General features: G+C 35.2%; 1 protein-coding gene across 2 annotated transcripts in view; it reads right to left on the reverse strand.

Annotated features, from left to right (window-relative positions):
• PTPN4 (protein tyrosine phosphatase non-receptor type 4) overlaps window positions 1-19997 on the reverse strand; it is a 108900-nt gene that overhangs the window by 17414 nt on the left and 71489 nt on the right. For both annotated transcript variants that reach the window (XR_012056946.1, XM_002191148.7), the window contains exons 13-20: window positions 19779-19847; window positions 12977-13111; window positions 11603-11761; window positions 7009-7168; window positions 4624-4707; window positions 4482-4538; window positions 3031-3187; window positions 1405-1571 (exon numbers count right to left, since the gene is read on the reverse strand). Coding sequence is in view for 1 of the 2 variants with exons in the window: in XM_002191148.7 (XP_002191184.3) it covers window positions 1405-1571; window positions 3031-3187; window positions 4482-4538; window positions 4624-4707; window positions 7009-7168; window positions 11603-11761; window positions 12977-13111; window positions 19779-19847 (988 nt within the window). In the remaining variant the exon portion in view is untranslated. The remainder of the gene's footprint in view (window positions 1-1404; window positions 1572-3030; window positions 3188-4481; window positions 4539-4623; window positions 4708-7008; window positions 7169-11602; window positions 11762-12976; window positions 13112-19778; window positions 19848-19997) is intronic.

The following is a 19997-nucleotide window of genomic DNA, read 5'->3' on the forward strand; positions in this document are numbered from 1 at the left end:
ATTATTATATTATTTGCCTAAATAGAATTTGTTCTAAAAAGAGGTGCTTTTTAGAACATAAACTATGAAGCAACAGTAGCTTCCACAAACATGAAAATACTCTTAAAAATAAAGCACTATAAATTTAGTTATGCTCTGGGATCACTGAAAATGACCAATATGTAGCCAAAATTTGTTTAAAGACCAAGTGAAAATTAAATTTCAAGCTTCCACTAAAACATTGATCCAGAGAAAAAGTAATATTGCCTAGTGGTAAGCGAATTCACTGATATTGACATCCCACTTGGTCATTTGGGGCAAACAGATTATGTTGTGTATAGGCATCTACCTACTATGCACTTCTTTCAGTTAGAATTTTTGTTTTTTTCCCCCAGACATCCTTCTGTATTCCAATAACTGTAGAGCAAATCCTGGTAACCTTGCACTTTTCCTGCACAAAATTGCCTTTGAGAAGGTTCCTGCCCTTTCATGCCTTGGTCATGCATTGCCACAACCTTTGTGCGACAAAAAATATCAGTGAAATGATCCAGGTTCAAAAAAAGCAGTTTAAAAAACCTTTACATATTTAACCAGCTAGGGAGAATAAAACTCATATTAAAGCAGAATTTTTAATAACTTTAAAAAAATCTACTCTTTCTAAATATAAAGGGAATTTTTACCAAAGTTCTTAAAGAATAGTATATGTAATATATTTTATAAATATATGTTGTAAAATATATACTAGGTCTCCATTTGGTGATGAATTCACAGAATTTGTGTTTTACAATCCTACTGTTTCCTGCTTTAAGCCACTTGATCTCATGCATTTAAGATGGATATCACCAAGGCAGAAATCAATGCTGAAGAAAGACCATGGCTATCAGCAGCTTAATGACCCACATTAAATGCACTACTGTTCTGAAATATGTCAATAAAAATCAACTATTTATAAAATATACAGATACATTAGCCTTTAACACTAGGGCAATACTTTTCATTGGTTATTTTACTTTCCCTCATTGAGAATGACCATAGAATGTCAACAGCTCAATGTCATTCAGTTTCTGCAGCAACTTAGATATGGAATGAAGGCCTTAGTACAGAACACATATTTTGGTAGACATTCTTCAGCCTTCATCTTTCTGAAAGTATTTTATTAGCATGTCCCTGATAACCACAAAAAGTGTAAGTAATCAATAAACCTATTTATAAAACTGAAACATAGGATTAGGTATTCTTCATTTGCACATACAATATAGAATTGATTTTTTTCCTTGGTTATTTTTCTTTTGAGAGTGCAATGCAATTGTTTTGCTAAAGGATGCTGACTGTACTGAAATTTAACTGTAATCTGCTTTGTTTAAAGTAATTGCTATCCCAAAAGACTTGGAACTTGCCCCCAGCCCCAGGTGATATGGTACTTACATCAAACTGAGCCAGGACAGTTCCAGTGATAAGCCCCTCTGCTAACTGAATCATGGACTCCCTCAGAGCATTATCATCTTGATGGACACCATCAAGTGGAGATTTCTCAGGGATGTACTGAAAATCAGGCTCACTCTCCAGCTTCTCTTCCACAACATCGTAGACAGCTAGAATAAAAAAAGGTATGAATGCTCTGAAGATGCTGTTTGACTAAAGTTAGCAGTCATTTATTTAAAATAGCAAAAGCACCACATTTCTCCTGTAGAAAAATCCACACTTATTAGCACATTGATTTTAGTCCCCATCAGAAAGGACAGGGAACCTTTGCTGATGACTATAACTCATGATAAAACTATTTTTTTCCTTTGGTGTAATAGTAATTTCAAGTGAAAGCCCATCACTGACAGCTAAAATTTGATCAAAAGTCACATTATACCCTGCCTTGTCTGATATAACTCTCTAATCTCAGATTCTCACATCATGCCTCTGATATCATTACAACTGCATTTACATTTTACTTACAATTCACTTAGAACTCATTTTAGGCTTCAGTAATTAGGGCAAGATGTGCAGATCAGCTGAGAAAATTACATTTAATACACGGCATTATAAAGCTATCAATGCTCTGTGTGCCTTGCCTATAAGCTCAGAAATAATATGCATCCTCTGCTACACATAACAGACATGCTGTTCAAAAGCCTGTTTTTAAATTACTTTACATCACTACAAAAAAGGAAACTGGCAACTCCTCACTTCTACACATCACATGTTTTTATCCAGAATATAAAGATAATCAATATGCAAGGGGAAAGATAGCTTGTTATAGAAAATGTGCAAAGTTCTTAATTGTGTCTGAAAAGAAAGTAAGCGCACAAAAGCTGCAAGAGAACTTAGACACAGAAGGACAGCACATGTAAGTGGAGAGTGCACATTAGTGAATAAGGGAAAATTTTTGAGGTGGATGAGATACTCTGCAAAAGTAATTTCAATTAATCCAATTAAGCACCAATATTTTTCATTTTGCTTCTTCCTCTCCAGCTTTACTGTAGTTAGGAGGTGCAGCAGAATTAATCCAGTGGCCATTTGCTGGCTATGACCCAACAGTGTATTTTGTGAATACACTGCATAAGCTTTTATTTAGACTGCATTTTAGCACTTCTACTAAGACTCCTCAAGTAGAAATGTTACCAGTGGTTTTGGATTGTTTGAGAAATGCATGGCAGGATTTTGTATGCACTGACCTCCAGTGTCACCCAAACACTGAGTATTTGGTGACAGGTTATTTGTGTTTGTTTAAATTTTCCTTAAGAGAATAATAATAACCTTATGAAATACATTCAATATGCATATAGCTTTCTGGACATTTTATTGAGGAGTCAGAACAAAATTTAAATTAGCTCTCTGTCAGAAATATTTGATGTCTGACTTTTTTATTAATTTGCAACACTTAGTTATGTATATTTCCTTCGATTAGGGATCAATACACTGTGTTGTTGCAATTCCTTTTCAGGGAAGGGAGTTATTTCTTACAGATTAAACATTCCATCCCAGGACACAAAATGGAGGTTAGAAAATGAGAGCAGGGTGTGGATTTTTATTTTTAATTATGACGTACAAGCCACTCACCATTGGGTCGAACTAGGAGCACAAGTTCCCCTGAGTGTCTCTCACAGCTAGCTTTAATAAACATGACAACTTGGTCGTGGGTATGCTCTGCTATGTCCCTGCCATTAATCAGGACAACCTGGTCCCCTTCATTCAAACGAGGGACACACAGATCAGCCTGCAAGGTTGAGGGAAAAAAAAACAAAACCAGCTGTAACACAAGCCATTACCAATTTCTCACCTTAAAATAACAAAGTAACTATACTTGGGCTCTGGAATCCTAACAGCCCTGTTGCTATGGTTGCTGCACTGTAGTCAAATGATAAATCCAAGAGTTACACAATACACAGGCAGTGCCATTCCCACTTGCAGCTGGGAGGTGGCTGGCACTGTAACTTGTCTTTCAGCAGCTGTTACTCTACCCTCAGCTGATGCAGAAAGCTCTTCTGTTTGAATCACCCTTTGATAGGCAATTAAAAAGCAGGATGTTTCAACTTTGAAAGGAGAAACATGGCAAAACTGTGTCCAAATCAATTTCCCAGGCTTAAATGCTTCAGGTCTGACATACTGCAATGGTAATGGCAAAAAAACAATGCACAACTCCCAGTAATCCCAGGGAAAGGAATCGGATAATAAAAATTGTTATTATAACCACAGTCTAAACATCATTGGAGAAAAGAAAGAGCACAAGCTATCACCAACTATCTTCTCTCTTCAGAATGAATGTTTAAAGCTAAAACTATTCATGTTATTAAATATTTCAGGGATAATAATTAACAAGATACGTGAAGAATTATTTCAGCAACATTTCAGTAATTTCAAACAGATGAAAAAAAAAAAAAAAAGGGAGCAAATAAATGGTTAACTCCACTCTAACACCTATTGACAGAGCTGACTCCAGTCAGCTGAATACCAGGTCAGTATTTTTGGCAATAGATCGACAAATATTGTGCCTGGTTTGAAGACACTCTTATAGTCACTAAACATCGGTAACAACACACAATCAGACCTGATGAATGATTCATAATGTCTGGTTTTAATCTACATGTTGGCTTTACTCAGCTACATCTGCCACTGAAGTAAGACATTTGCTATTTTGGTTATTTTTAACACTCTTTCAATATGTAATTTATGTGAAATTACTGAATGTCTATATCTAAAAAAAGCAATAAAGTAAAAGTATTTTTAGGATGGCACAGCTCAAGTACCAGTGCATACTGAGCATTTATAATGCCCTGTAATTTTCAGAAATTAAACTTTGTTTCAGCAGGAAAAAAATACTTTTGGGGATTGAAGAACTTTAAAAAATATCTTATAAAGCCCCATCAAATTCTTACTGCATGTAATTTGCTTTGTTCTGATAATGTTATAAAAATCAATTTTCATAGGCAGCTAGGAAATAATTTCTCATTTCAGTACATCCTTCAAGATACACAGATATTGCTACCAAGTTTGCTTTTTTGATAACTTACAGGTGTTCCTGGAGCTACCCTGGACACTATTACCGGCATCTTCTGATCATATCCACCCTTTAAAAACAAATTAAATTAGTAAGAAATCCCAAATGTCAGAAGATTACTTTAATAAACGTAAAAGGAATAGATGTACTGTTACCTTTACATTGAAGCCAAACCTTCCATTTTCATCTGGTTTCATTCTGATCATAACAAGATTGTCATGGGGGACACCACCATTGGGCTAATAGACAAAAGTTATATTATATTAGTACATATTTTGTTCACAGTTATATTTTGAGGCTATTGTATTTAATAATTCTGCAGTTTCCTTATCAAATAACTGCTCCTGGACACTTGAGAAAATATCAATCAAGAACACAAACATCTTAGGTTTGCATAAAAGGGAAAGATTACACATTTAAGAGTCTTGGACATAACTAAGTTAAAGAAAGGCCTGTTCTGTCAAAGCAAGCTCAAAGTAAGAAAGAATATTAGAAAAGACTAACTGGCTTCAAAACTAATAAAAACAGGTTATCAAATGGAAATTTAAATTCATTTTAATTACTACCACAATGAAGAGCTGCAATAAGAATGTAATAGAATGAAAAGGAAGATAGTTGAAGATGTCCTTTTGTTTCTATTAATTGCAATATGCCAGTAGTAAGCAAGGAAATCCTGGTTCCCTATCCCTTACTCCATTTCCAGTCTAGTGGAGAATGAGGTGTGACATATGCTCTGCACTGTTTCAACTCTGAAAATTTTAGCTGCTTTCTTCTTGGTTTTATTTGGATGACAACAACACTGATAAAGGAAATGCCAATAAACTGAGGAATACTAGCTTTTTAATCTGAAAAAATCAACTTAGCGCCATTGAAGTGATTTTTAGCTGCTTCCTATCTATATTTATTTCACAGACTGAACATTAGCTAGTATTTCTATAGTTCCTACAATAAGAGTGCAAAGTAATAAAGAAATGTGTTTCAAGGAAGTTTTCAATGTTACCAGTTACAGCAAAGCAGAAGACTCATACTCAGAAAAATAAACAACAAACTCAGAAAAGCAAATATTTTTATATGTTAGAAAGTTGAGAACCTAGGATTTCACTAGGCTAAAGAAGTCTGCACAACTTGGCTCATTAGAAGTTAACTCAGTTGCAGGTGTCTGCTGTTCTCCAAAATATTTGAGATGGAACAGCAGAAGACTTTAGCAGTGCAGGAACCTGAATTCTGGTCAGAAAAGCAATTTTGAAACAAAACAACATTCCAAAAATTTCAGTCATGCTATGTTCCTTTTTCTGCAATCCCCAGAATAAAAAGTCATCAGCAGACCAAATTAGATGTTCAATTACAACAGTGCGCTGCCTTCAGCGAGACTGCATAAATGTGTCCCACTGGAGCACAGGAAACAATCACACTGACAATGCACAGAGAAAAAACAATCTCATTCATGCAGCTGTGTTGGTTTTGCAGAACTAAAAGGAGTTAAAAAAAACAAGTGAAAGTTATTTTTGTCAATTTGGTAAAGATAACTGAATACAGGGCAGAAGAACTTGATGACTGAAGTAGTGTTATCTTTCAAAACAGAACAGTACTTTAATGTGACCCAGGTAAGCACTGCCTGAAGACCAATCTGTTACAAATTCTGTTTCATTATTTAACAAAAAAAATGTACAACATTCCCAACACACTCAAAAGTTCCAAACTTTCACTTTTGAGTCTTTTACTAAAACCCCAGCTATGAAATGAAACAGGGGATTTATGGGAATATTAACTTTGTTGTAAGGCCTAAGAGAACATAGGTTTACAGTTCATGATGCAAAAAAAACCAAGCCAAGGCATTTCTAAAAATCAGTTTGGGGAGATGACTCATAATTTTGAAAGCCTGAGGTTGACAAAACAGTTTACACAGTATTTGCTACATCTGGATGTCTTCCTATCCCGCAACACGTTTTTTGTCCTATTTACTGTTCACATCAGCATAAAATCTAGAACCACTGGAAAACTTCTAGAAGGACAAAAAATCACAAAAGTGATCAGGGAGATCTCTCCACAGTCAGACAATCAACTGACTATCTTACTCATCTCACACATACTTGATTATGGAAAAAGTTTTGTATTGCTGTCACAGGCCTCTTGACAGTCTTTCTTGGAAATTCTGTTGAGAAATGTAACCACATACTCAAGAAGCTTCTCCTGATAAAACTATAGAAGATGGTAGGCATTTTCAAGTTTAGCTTTTTAGCTAAAACTATATTAAACAACTGCAATGTCTTTAAAATTGATGGCAAAGGACTTCTCAAAGAAGAGGTTAGGCAGAAATTTCTGCATGTGCTGAAAAGCTAAACCATCCCAATGTAGTGATTTGTTGTCAATTGACAAAGCACTGCTCCAGCAGCTAGAGTAAAACCAGCAGGAGCCAGTGAAGGGACAGTAATGCTGCAGGGTAATGCACAAACATAGCAGCGCTGAAATGCTTCAGCTCATTAAAATAGGACCATCATTCTGATAAAAAGCAGAATGATTAAATGAATAAAAAAACTTACGGTGGATTTTTCAGGTGATGCAGGAACATCAAATGTTTCATTAATATGGTTATCCAGTTCTTGCTGTGAGTGTGAATGATGAATTTGGTTCCAACTGTTCTTTTTAAATTGTTTGGGTGGTAATGCTGGAGGCTGCCCATCTATAGGAGTCTCTTGAGATCTAAATACCGAAATAGAAATATGAAGTGGAACAATCATGAGATATGGACAGTTCTTTCAGGGCTGCAAATAAACTGAATATGTTAGAAGAAACCCAAGAGTTTGAGAGATGATTATCACTGTGTATTTTTAGAACCTCAAAAATGTAGTGCAGTAGCATATATTGGCAGCCTATGTTTGCACCTGTTGCAGCATTTTTCTTGACAAGTAACTACACAGAACTAGCAAGTTCATCTTTTACCTATGACCTTCCTAAAAAATGGTTTTAGCATGCTTAACCCACTACTTCTAATCTGCAAGCACTCTATTGTAGATTAATAAAAATGTTCTCCATGTTTTTGTATAATATGGAGAATTTCCTTTTGTTAGTCCTCTTGGAATAAAAGCTTAACTGTATAATTTGTATTACATAAATATATGATTCATCTTTCATTATATGGATTTAAATTTAAGAATTAACAAGAACATTTGGAAAGGCTCAAAAGGTCAGCCAGCTCTCAGTTCCCATTAATTTGGTTTGAATGCCAGTTTCTAAATACCAGCAGGATATGTCGTCTTCCACAAGCATCCCATTAAAAGGTGCTCTTAAGTCATTGAACAATTCAGACAACAGCCCACTGATACCAGATCCATAAAGCATCAAGAATGAACTTACATGTTATAGATAAATCTAAAGAGAATGCTACCACCATAACAGGGGTGTGTGTTCTTTCACCCACATCCCTGGCTGCTTCCTTGAAGAACTAGTCCTCCTCCCTTGGCTAAGGCAGCTTACACCAAGCAACCACAACCAATTTTCAGACAAACCTGGGTGCTTTGGTTTATCTCAGGGCTGGCTATCATGCAGAAGGGGAAGGACTCCCAGAAGCAAAAGAAGGACACTGCTCCTTTCATTATCAGCAAGCTGTAGTGGTAACTCATCACATAACTCCCTCCAAAACACACATGAGCAGCTCTGCTGTATTTAGTAGTCTTGCCTCAGTGAACTGTTAGACGGGCTAGACTCTCAGTATGAGACTGCACAAGGTTTCAGGTTGCTGCAAATCTGAAAACCTAAGGCACACATCAATCTCCGTAGCATAAAATTTGTCTCTATGCAATTCAAGAAAGGCAGATCCCAGATACATGTTCAAAAATAAAAATCTGAGCAAAATAGAGTACACAGATTAAAAAAAAAAAAAAAAAAAGATGAACCTCTTTCAAAAAGCATGAAAACTGGGAAATAGAACACTTCACTTTGAAATGCCAAACATTTTCTGCTTCAGTTTAAAAAAATTAGTCAATATTCTTAGAAAACAAAACTGGTAACATTTTTGTCAGTGTATGAAAGAAAACAGCACATTCATAAAGATCCCAACAATATTTTTCTATATTTTTCTGCTTTATTTCAACTTTTAGAAAATATTTTTTTCATGAAGTGTTACAAGAAAAAAAAAGTACTAATTATTCAGTCTGATGTCTGAAGAACCTTATGTTCAAAACACAGTTGGGAAGAAAAATAGTATTTCTTAACACTTTTCAGTGCAAGTAACAGAAAAAAGCACATTTCATTTTTCAAGATAAGCAGCTTTTCTAAATTCATTTTTGTGGAGAGAAAAATATGATTATTGTCAACATTTGCAAAACAAATCTGCAAGGCAGCTATAAACTATTTAGACATCGACTTACAAAGGTCACCCAGAGATTTTTAGCTGCCTATGCATTCATTCATTTAAATCTGGCCAGTACAGATTACTCAGTCTTTTAAGTTATGTATTTACCTGAAAACAATTACTCCTGAGAGTTTTAAACCAAAGAAAAAAAGGAACAGAAAACATGAATAGAAACACAAAAGACGTTATTCTGATAAAAGCAGAAGATGGATCTGATGTTTGACTAGATGTCTATACATACATGTCAACAAACACAAGTAAATTCCTACAGAACACAGAAACTTAAAGGAAACATTTGAAAAGTTACTTAAATGAGCATTTTACAAGCTGCAATGCAAGTTCTGTAATATATTAGCATAATGAATTGTGAGAACTAACAATCAAGCCTCGGGCATAAACTTCACTGCTTTATATTTGCCCAGTCAGCTTTGAATTTCCTTATGAATGCTCAGACAATGGCAGTGAAAGCAGCCTATTTTGCAGGCAAAGCAGCTCTGTGTTACTGAATTCAGCAATTTACATAATAATAAAATAACATACAAACCCTGGCACTGGCAAGCTCTAGGTATTTTCATTACAGATATCTGGTCTGATCTTTTTAATATATTTAGCAAAAGTTCCATACACACCCCCATAAATTTATTAAACCAAACACTTAGCACGTGCTTTTGGAATTTGAGGTTATAATTATCTAAGGGAACTACAAGCACTATCTCTCCCTTTACTGTTGAATAGGATGTGCAGATGGAGAAAAGATGTGCAATCAAAGGTTATATTAGCTAAACTATAATATCCTTCTGAACTGCGTGGAAACTGTTAATTTCTTTTCCTGTGTTGACTCCCAACTCAAAAAGATCACTAAACCTATTTGCCAGTCAGGCTAGCCCCTCTTTTTCACACATATAAATTTGATCAATAAATAAAGAGTTTCTGACAAATTAGCACATGGACTACTCAAACATTTTCAGCCAGAAAGGTCAAATTGATTACAAAATAACTTTTTGGACTGTAGAACAGTATAGTTTAAAATTACATAGCTAATACGAACTTTGTGTCTACTATATTCCTTCATAAATGGCAAATCTTGAATCAATAACATCACCTTAAACCTTCAGAAGACCTTAATGGGCTTCATATATTTTTGAAAGTCAATGTCCTCATTCTTAAAAGTATCTTATACTAGAAATCTATACTGGGATATTAAATTTTAGTTTTAAGCTTCCAACAAGAGATAAAAAACCCAAAAATGGAATCCCGAATGCTTAGTGATTGAAGAGTAGTATTTCTTCTGCTTGGGCTTAAAAGGTGGAAAAACACGAAAAAGAACAGCCAGAGTTATATAAAACCACTTCCTCTCTTTCTAAGACTCATTTCTACAGTGACTTACTAAAGAAATCAAGTACTAAATAAACAAATCCTAAGAACATTCAGGAAGAACTTGTACAACTTCAAGTAAAGGCATATGAATCAGACAGAGTATTTAATAATTGTGCTTTCTTCACTGTATTATTTTGTCATTCAGTAAGGGTTTCTCATAACTGACTTCAGCTGGAAAACTTAGAACAGAAGGAACCTGACCCTGTCTGTCCTTTGGACAACAAAACTGTAATATGAGAAAAGATTCACAACTGTCCCAGTTCTGAGAATCATTTGGCATGTGAATATGTTAAAAAGTCCACCAAATAAGGGATAATTTACATAACTAGGTCAAATTAATATTACATAAACCTTAAAGTTAGGTAACTAGCTGAGGGTCAAATTGTAACTATTGTAACCTGCTCTAAAAAGCATCATGTGTTATTTTATAAAACTTTAAAAACTGTGTATTCTACTTCCCTCCTCAAAATTACACACAGTTTTTAAAACTGAAAGTACAGTTGGTCTAAGCAATTTTTCCTGAGACATAAAATTTGTTTATAAACATGTAATTAAATATGTGCTGCTTTACACCTCTCAATTGGTTTTGAAACTGTGCAATTTCCCTGCTAACAGAGATTATTATACAAAACTATGAGGGCATATCTGGCATTATGTGTACAGCTACACTAAGAGGGTCCAGTGGCAGTGATAAAATGGTATATATTGAAATATTTTTCCCAATTAATCTGTAGTCTGAACACAATTTATCAAGTCTTTCAATATCTTTGAATAACTCAGCAGGGTTTTTTTGTCTTCCTTCTGAATCCCATACACAATAATAGTTTATTTTGCCCATTGTATCCTATGGTAAGTAAGCTTACAGTATAAAGAATATTCAGCATTATTTAAAAAAAAAAAAATAAAAAAGCCTGACAGTGTCAACTGAAAAAAATTAACTCTGTAACAATATACTAAATACACTAGCAATGTCCAAATACCCGGGTGCCCAAAAGGTATTTTGGCTACATTGTTTGTAAAGCTCACTTCTGTGCCTTGACAAAAAGCAACATTTTCAAACTTGTGGGAATTAAAACTTTCCTTCAATTCTATCAAAAACTCAATTTTTGTTTCCACATTCAGACATTGTTGGTCACATTACAGCAAGTGCACAGCTTGGGTTGGTGGGGATGGTATTGTAATCCTGAACCTGGAATATGTCAGATACAGGTGTTCAATTTTCTATCATCTAGCTCTTCCTCACAGCAAGACCTAAATCAATACTCCCTAAATAACAGCCACCTTTTTATTAGATTGCCTGGCTCTCCCTGACCCCACATTTAACAATAAATTCTTCAAGGCCAAGATCTCTGACTTCCCTTCAGCAGCCCTGCATGCGACAGTGGCGTGGTAAGAGCAGAACTTACGGGGATGATTCCAGTATGATGCTGTTGGCCTGGGTGGAGGATGGAGATCTGTGATTTACAAACACTTCACTGGGGGAGGTGTGAACCACATGATCCACTAAATGTCCAACTGATGAGGGTCGTAACCGGGCCCCTTCTTGAGTGAAGGCAGAGTTGCGACTAAGAGGGAAAGCAGAGCAGTGCAGTGTGACAAGAATATCATTGTTAATCTCCATTTCTGATACCACCCACTAAAATGGGATGCTAAACAAATTATTTCTTCTCAATGCACACGCTAATACAGATATTTTTATTAAAATTTGAAAAATCACTGAAACAATTATGTTGTCAGATCAACATGTATTTCATTTTTTTAAGTGTTCAAAAATTATTTTAATAAACACTAAGGGCTATTTTAAAAAATTATTTACTTTTAATTAAAGAAGCCTGAAACCATTATGCTCCAATGAACAAGATGACAGCCCAGTTAACAAGAAGAAAAATGGATTCCTAAGAAGACAAATCCTGACTCTGTTCATGGCAGAACTTAACCCGAATTTACTAAGATGAACAACTTTTCCCCTGCATCTTCCCCTAGCAGAATCATAAGCTTTGCACTGATTCTTCTTCTTTGCTTATAATTTCTGGAATCCAGTATTTTCCCATTTGAAAACTAGCACGATAATATTAAAATTCTTTTAAACATGCATGATTAAGTTTGTTATGCTTTAAGCATCCTTATTACACAATTTTTCAGTAATTTTTAAATGCTACAATTATTTACAACACTGATCTTGTGAATAATATGCGGTAGAATCTTAAAATCTTGTAATTTATGTAATACAAAATTGAATAATACTGAGTCTTAAAAAAGTTTCAGCACACTGAGAAAATTGGTCACCCTCCAAAAGAAATCAGGAATGTTTTTTCACTGACTTAAAAAAGAAGGCTCTATCATATGAAGAGTGAACATTGAAAGGAAAGGTAGAAAAATTGAGAGGAATAAACCTGCAAGGATTTCCAATAAAGCAATTTTCCCCAATGTTTAGAAAAGTGGTATTAAATGAAATAAATTATTTTTAAAATACCACATAGATTTTATCATCAGAGTCTTTTTTTAACCAAATTAATAAATGAGTTTTAACTGTGTTTGAGAAAACTCAAGCTCTCAAATTTAGGGTAGTATGGTACATCCTACACTTTTTATGGGTCAAGTGAGAAGCACCTAAAAACTTTTTTTAATCTGAAGCTAAGTGTTACACAGAATCATTTGGCACACATTTTTTTTGAAACTATTTGTCTACATAACACATTAATCCCTTTATTACACAAGTAGGTCACTCACATGAGAGGTAGAGAGTCACTTTCAGGGAGAGAAGATCTGATGCTACTCACTGATTTGGGGTTCCAGGTGGAGACCGTGACGGGAGGCTCTGGGTTTCCAGCCTATCATCAGACAGTGAGTTCCTACTCACTACTTCCCAATCCATCCCACTCATCACTTTCCGTGCCAAGGGTTTGCTGGGGGATCTAGAAGAAGAAAGTAAAATGTCTAACCAAAAATAGTATGATGTAAGAACAAAATTATATAAAACTCACCACAATGAAACTGATGTTCTATCACAGGAAACCAAATGATATGTAAGAAAGGAAACTTGATAATGCAAAGCTGTATTTACATGGGCAGTTCTGTATTTTCTCCATCTACTGTACTTCATTTAATGTACTTTGAAAAGAATGCCATTGAAATACTAATAAAGGACTGCTGGCTGTGAGGGAGGCAAGAGAGAATCTGAACTCACTAGACTTTTAATGCCTCAAAGACAATCTGATTCAACCAGCATAATCACACAGAGATCTGAACTTAATAAATATAGAACAAACCCAACAAATAAACAAGTGAAAAAATTTCCTCCAAGGAACACAACTGTTTAGCCACCTCAGGAAAAATAAAGCAGTGAAAACACCAGGCCAAAAACTCCCAAAGACTTTGAAGAACTGAAAGTGAGGTAATCAACAACATGGCAACAGAGTTACAAAATTTTGTTTAGACATCAGGGATTTCCATCAAGATGACATACTTTCTCCCAGAACGTACCTTGTCACTTGCCAGGCAGATGAAATAATATTATTTAACTATTTAAACTTCTTTGTGGGTAACAGAACTTCATCTGGTTTTATGCCTTCATGTTAAACGTCATTCTCAGCTGTGCTTTTATACAAAAGGAATTATGTTTTCTACTTCTTGTCCTTTCTTGACATTAGCAAAACTTTTTCTTCCCATTCTCCAATCATTCCAGGATGCCTGCAATCTCCTGCTGTTTCTTTCACCTCTTTCTTAAGCACAAATGAAACAATACTTGTAATCTCTCATGAAATACATTTCCCTTTTATATTGGAAAGCAGCAAATGAATCATCTGTGGTTGCTTTTTTCTTAGCATTACATTGGATGGTTCAGTCATCCTGCAACTCAGCATATCCAGACATCGTAGTTCATTGTTTTCAACTGAAAAGTCTTCAGCTGACAACAAAAATACTTTCAAACAATCCATACATCTCCTATATATTTTGTGTTACTAGGTTTTTACTTTACTTCTACTGCTTTAATGGTGCTACATAGTTCAGATTTCTCCTCTATCAATTATCAACCCTCTAGCTGCAGTGATACTTCAATCTTTTGTGACATAATTTAATTTCCATTTGCCTCCATATTCTAACTCTTAATTCTCCAGCTTTGTACAATGAGGTGGCGACATATTGTATGAGCAGTACAGCTCCATACACCCATATAAAAAAATAATTTCTGCCTTCACTGTCCTTGTGACACATGGTAACTGTTCTTTATCCTTGTCACTATTACTGGTTTACTGAAAGAGCAACTCCAGAAAGAAGGAACTTTGAGAAATTAAGGAACTACCTGCACACAAACTACATCCTCTGAAAATGGGAAACTTGCTAACCAATGTATTTTTGCTTCTCAGAGAACTTAAAATTCAATGCAAGTCACCACCTTGAGCAGATAATATTGTCCTCAACATTATCAAAAAAAACTACAACAACAACCAATCAAGCATTATATTGAACAAGCTTCATATACAGAAATAAGTAAGGTGTCAAAACTGTTTGGTACTAATGGAATGGTGGTGTTCTTGTGGAGGGTTTATTTTTATTTTTACCCCACCAAGAAGCTCTAAACATGTATTACATTCTGCTCTACTGCTCTGAAGTTTTACTGAGTAACAGCTGTCAAATTTCAGACAGTCAAGCGAGATGAGCTATTCTAAATACTACTGCTTCAGGTGTTATTTCACCTGGGGGAAAAATCTAATAGTATATTGATATTTGAAAAGAGGGAAAATATCAATTAATTCCTCAGGAGAAGCACATCTAGTTTCTTAGCATGCTTCACTATACTTAAGGAATATTAATTTGATTTGAAAAATAATTAGCTTGGTATCAAATAAATTAAACCAAAATTCCAATTTCTGTAATTTGCTTCAAATTACAGAAGCAAATCAACCACTTTGGTATCTTTCTTCACAAACATGTACATGCAAGCAGCTCTGAACAGGTAAAGTAACATGAAACTGAAACAGCAGAACTGAAATGCATGTCTGATTCTAGCCTTTTGTTATTCTTTTATTGATCAGGACACTGATTAGCTGGACCCTGCTGACACTCAATCATCTGCCTGCAGCCAGCAGATGAGCACCAAGTGCCATCTCTGCCAAGAGGTGGATTCTACTACCAACCAAAGAACAGTCTGAGGGGGAAAATGCAGAAGAGCATAATATAACCAATGCTGAATTAGGTAAATACAGAACTGCAGATACAGTATTTGCTGACACACATGTAAAGATAATTACTGAACCTCATTTACCTTCAGTGAAAAAGCAACAAACGGAATGTAGGAAAGTTGGAGGTGGGGTTTTTCTTTATTTACATGCAGAAATAGTGTAAATGCACAATACTCGCCTGTGTGAAACTAGATAAATTACAGAGACATAGGAGCATACAGAGTGGGGGAAAGAATCCAAGTTTTTCCAAAAGTTACATTATTTACTGTTTAAAAAAACCCCACTGCTTTGTATCTTAAGCCAAAATCTGTAACTACGTTTATGTAAACTTCCTCAATCGGTACAACAAAGGAACAAAACTCCAAAACAAGCAAAGCATCACCTTCTTCCCTATGAAAACATCCAATGTCAAGAAAACACTCACCTTTAATTGTGGATAGGGTCTGATCTTTCAGAAGATCACCTTACCACCATGATAAACAGCTGCAGTGTTTATCACCAAAGCTTTGTCTCAATTATTTTATTAACAGCTCTAACCTCAGAGTCCCCACCCACTGGTGTTTGTTGCCCCAATTTCCTGTCTTTGCAGAAATTTCAAAGAAAAAGTTACCACAGTGCAGAACTGAACTTCTTAGTGCTGTGCCAATTTTAGTTCTCCTGTCAACACTTCTAAATCCAACAAAAAGGGTTTTTTTTTAATTAACATTTAAGGTTTGTTGTTAAATATACCTAAAAATTTGTCCTTTATCTCTGACTTCTAACAATATTAAAATAACTTTCTCATGCCAGAGTGCAGCTGAGGAGATGGGAGGGGAACTAAGATGCATAAAACTTTGAAATTTTGGAATTTTAAATTTCACCTCTGTCTGCTCAGCCTGGATGCTTCTATTGCACCCAGCACAGGGCACTGATAGTTAACAGAATAAGCCATTTTCAGATTTAATTTTGGTGTACCTGCAGAGACATTCCTAAAAGTTGGAAGCAGTCCCATCTATTTGAGTAGTAGCAAAAACTGAAAACTTTACCTGCCCCCGAGTCTTATGAGCCTCAATGTTACAGCAAATACAAAAAATAAACCCAAACAACAAAAACTGAGTAGCAGGGATGAAATTACATAATGCAACTAAAAAAACCCCATGACATTATATTAGCTCAACTACAGTATAGAAAAGCTTTCAAAGACAGAATTTGGCATCCACAGCTGAAGGGCTAAAATCTTGCAGAAGCTGGGAAAGAACAAAGGTGTGTTTGGGAATACAGGTGGCAATTTAAAAAACAATTTCTGTTCCAAAAAGAAACATAACCTGAAGACACAGCCTTGCTTTGTATTTTGACAAGGAGTACGGGGAACATATTTCTCAGCAAAACTGACAAATACTGCTGCAGACTGAGATACTAAAACTATATAGAAATCTGCAAGGTACACCACACAAACGACATATGCAATTTAAAGCACCTGAGAAATTATTTACTAGATCTGAGTAAGTGCATAATTGAAACAAGATTGAATTTTTGGAAACAGACTCCAGTTTATGATAGGGAGTTTGCAGATACAAATGACTGACACTCTCTCACTCAAACTCCCTGCTCTCAGTCCCCCGTGTACACCAGAACTGAGCAGCCCTAGATTATTTTGCAAGCACGCTAAGAGAAAGCAGTGCCCTTTAAGAATTCTCTCAATCCATTATTTGACTGAACGTTTTTACTCTTATTTCTACTTTTATTAAGTTTCTGGGAATTCTTATGGGGTTTTGTGGATTGTGAATATCCTGTAATAAATTAGGCCAAGATAACAGCTGTAAAGAAAATAAAAAAAAAAACCCAAAACCCAACAAAAACCCACAAAGAAGAACAACAAAAACCCCAAAACAAACAAACAAGTTACCCACAAAAACTCTAAACAACTGCAGCAACAGTCTTCAGAATGATGAACTTAGTGCTTCATGAAGATTAAGAAAACAGCACCTACATAATATATGTGATTTATTACGGAATAGATCCTTCACAGTAATAATTCCATGTTAAAAGGCTAAATGTAAATGTTTCTATGATTTGTAAAAAAAAAAAATCCTTCAGCTAATTTTAAAGTAAAATCAAGAGAACAAACAGCTAAGCCTGCTTCCTGTAGGTTAAAATTGCTTGTTTTATTTAAATGGCTGTTTAAAAAATTTATTTCCCTGTCTCATGCCATGGTTCTCTCAGCATGTAAAGGCCAGAGCAGCTAGTCATTACCTGTGGCAACCAACATTTCCCAGCCTAGAACAAATAGACACTCAAGTAACATCTCAGTGTAACTCTCTATGTTCATTTTCTTACCATGAAATGATTCAAAAATTTGCTTTGACAGCATTAGTTCAAATAAGACAGTTTCTAATTAGATATTGTTAAGAAATCCAAGTGTAAATCTGGATAACTCTATAAAAAAACCACTGAAAACATTTCTTTAACTGATCTTTAATAAATCTTCTTATGTAATAATAATAAAAGCAACAGCAATAATTTCAACTTACAGGCCCACCTAATTCTCAAGAAAGACCTTGAAAAAAGTCAAAAGACCCCCACTCCCTGAGAACTTAAAAAGCTGTTCAACTCCACCATGACTTTGTCTGATAAAGACACACCATGAAAGAGAAAGGCAGGTTCCAGGAGTGAAACCCACACTATACCTGGAAAATCTTAGAAAACAAAATTTATCCTCTGTATGAATGCAAAAGGGTTGACATCTACTCAGCATGTCCACCTGAAATGCAAATGTTTAGAAGACAAACAACTAATATTCTTAAGTTTCTTGAACAACACTGTGCTCTAGAAAATGTCTTCTCTTTCAAGCTTTTTTCACTCTTAAAAATATTAAAGGTCTTTGAAAATAAATTAATTGCATACTGTCATGAGGAAGACAGAAGAAGAAGCAGCTGATTTGTTAAGAGCCTTTTGAGATGTATGTTATAATACACCACTATTTCATTTCGCTGATATAAACATACATGCCTCAGTCATCAGTCATCAACACTTCTTAGAAACTCAAAATATGTGGATAAATGCTATATTTCTTAATAAAAAGCAACAGTGAGAAAAAAATCCTGAGGATGGAAGAGCCAAGCATTTTAGTAACTAAAAAAAAGCCAAGATTTATGAAAATAAGAGCAGTTCCAGCCATGGCTTTTGATTTTATCAACTTCATTGATTTTTTCCAACTATATATTATGAACTACAAGTGACCCCAGCAGCACTTGCTGGCTTTTGCTACAAAGGGAAGAGTGCCATCTACTGCATATGAGTTTCTGAAATGATAAAAATACTCCTCAAACTATCAGCTCTCTTCCACCCTCCTGACTCATGGGGAATTGCCAAGTTCAGAGTGCAACAAGAAAACCAGTTTTTAACTGATTCACAACTGTCATTTAGTGACGTAAAGCTGACCTGTCACAGAGCTGAGTCTCCTGAGTACTAAAAAATGTTGCTCCAAGTACAAATCTAAATTCACTCACATTCCCAAAGTAAATTAAATGGAGTAAAAAATAATTTTACGCTGAAAAAAATGGTTTTATAAAATCTTCTTGTTGAAGCAGCATGGTACAGCATTTCTGCCCCCCAAACCTAGCATGGAGCTATCTATCTATCTATGGTAGGCTGGGCTAAAACCCAAATTAGATTCTAATGCACACGAAAAAGAAGAGGTGGAGACAGGGAAGGAAATCAAGGCTGAATTCACCAATTCTCTTAGAAACAGTGTCTGCAGCACTTGCAAAGTTTGCAGGACTTACTACTAGAAGTCTGCAAGCACAAATTTGAACTCCAAATTTCCTTAAGGGTTAAAAAGACATCTCTGATCTCTGTAAAAGTAGAAGCAGAAAAAGAGGACAGAGCTGCCTCCTCCTCCCTGCAAGGATTCTCTATTCATGATCAGAACAAACTGCCAGTAGATACAGTAGCTGTTTTACTTTGGAAAACAGCATCATAATTTCTGAAGAAATAACTAAATTTATGTCTTGAATCTTTTATTGTAATCACTAAACTCCTCAGAAGCCTGGAATAAAATTAAGTAATATATTCCTGATTAGCCAACTACTCTGTGACCAAATACCTTCAGAAGCAGCTCACTTTTCACAGTAAAATGCCTCACAGAGACACAGTGATAAAGCTGTTCTAACAAGTAAGACTCACTGCACTTATTTCTAAAGGAAATACACATTTACAGTTGCAAGATATTATCACAGACAAAAATACCCACTAACTCAGTATTTTTAAGGGAGTATTTTAACAGCAGGAGGCCATTCTTTGTAATAAAAACAGCACAAAGAGAGCTAATACATGTAACAACAAGCTATGTAGACTGAAGGCTATCCTGAGTTTTTAAAGTATATAAATGGGGAAATATTAAGGAATGTAAACTACTTACCTTGCAAATACCCTGTCTTTATTTGCTCTTTCTTTCCCATACTGCACAGATTGGACCTCTGTTCTCCCACTGGAAAGCAAAACAAGATCAAACTGCTAAATCCAACTTGATTAAATAACAATTTCTTCTTTGAAATTGAACCATCTCAAAAAAATGCCTAAATTCTGTTATCAGTCATGCTCAAGCAATTGCCCTAGCTTCAGTACAGCATAAGTTTAG

The sequence above is a fragment of the Taeniopygia guttata genome, chromosome 7, assembly GCF_048771995.1.
Source record: "Taeniopygia guttata chromosome 7, bTaeGut7.mat, whole genome shotgun sequence".
NCBI classification, from domain to species: domain Eukaryota; kingdom Metazoa; phylum Chordata; class Aves; order Passeriformes; family Estrildidae; genus Taeniopygia; species Taeniopygia guttata.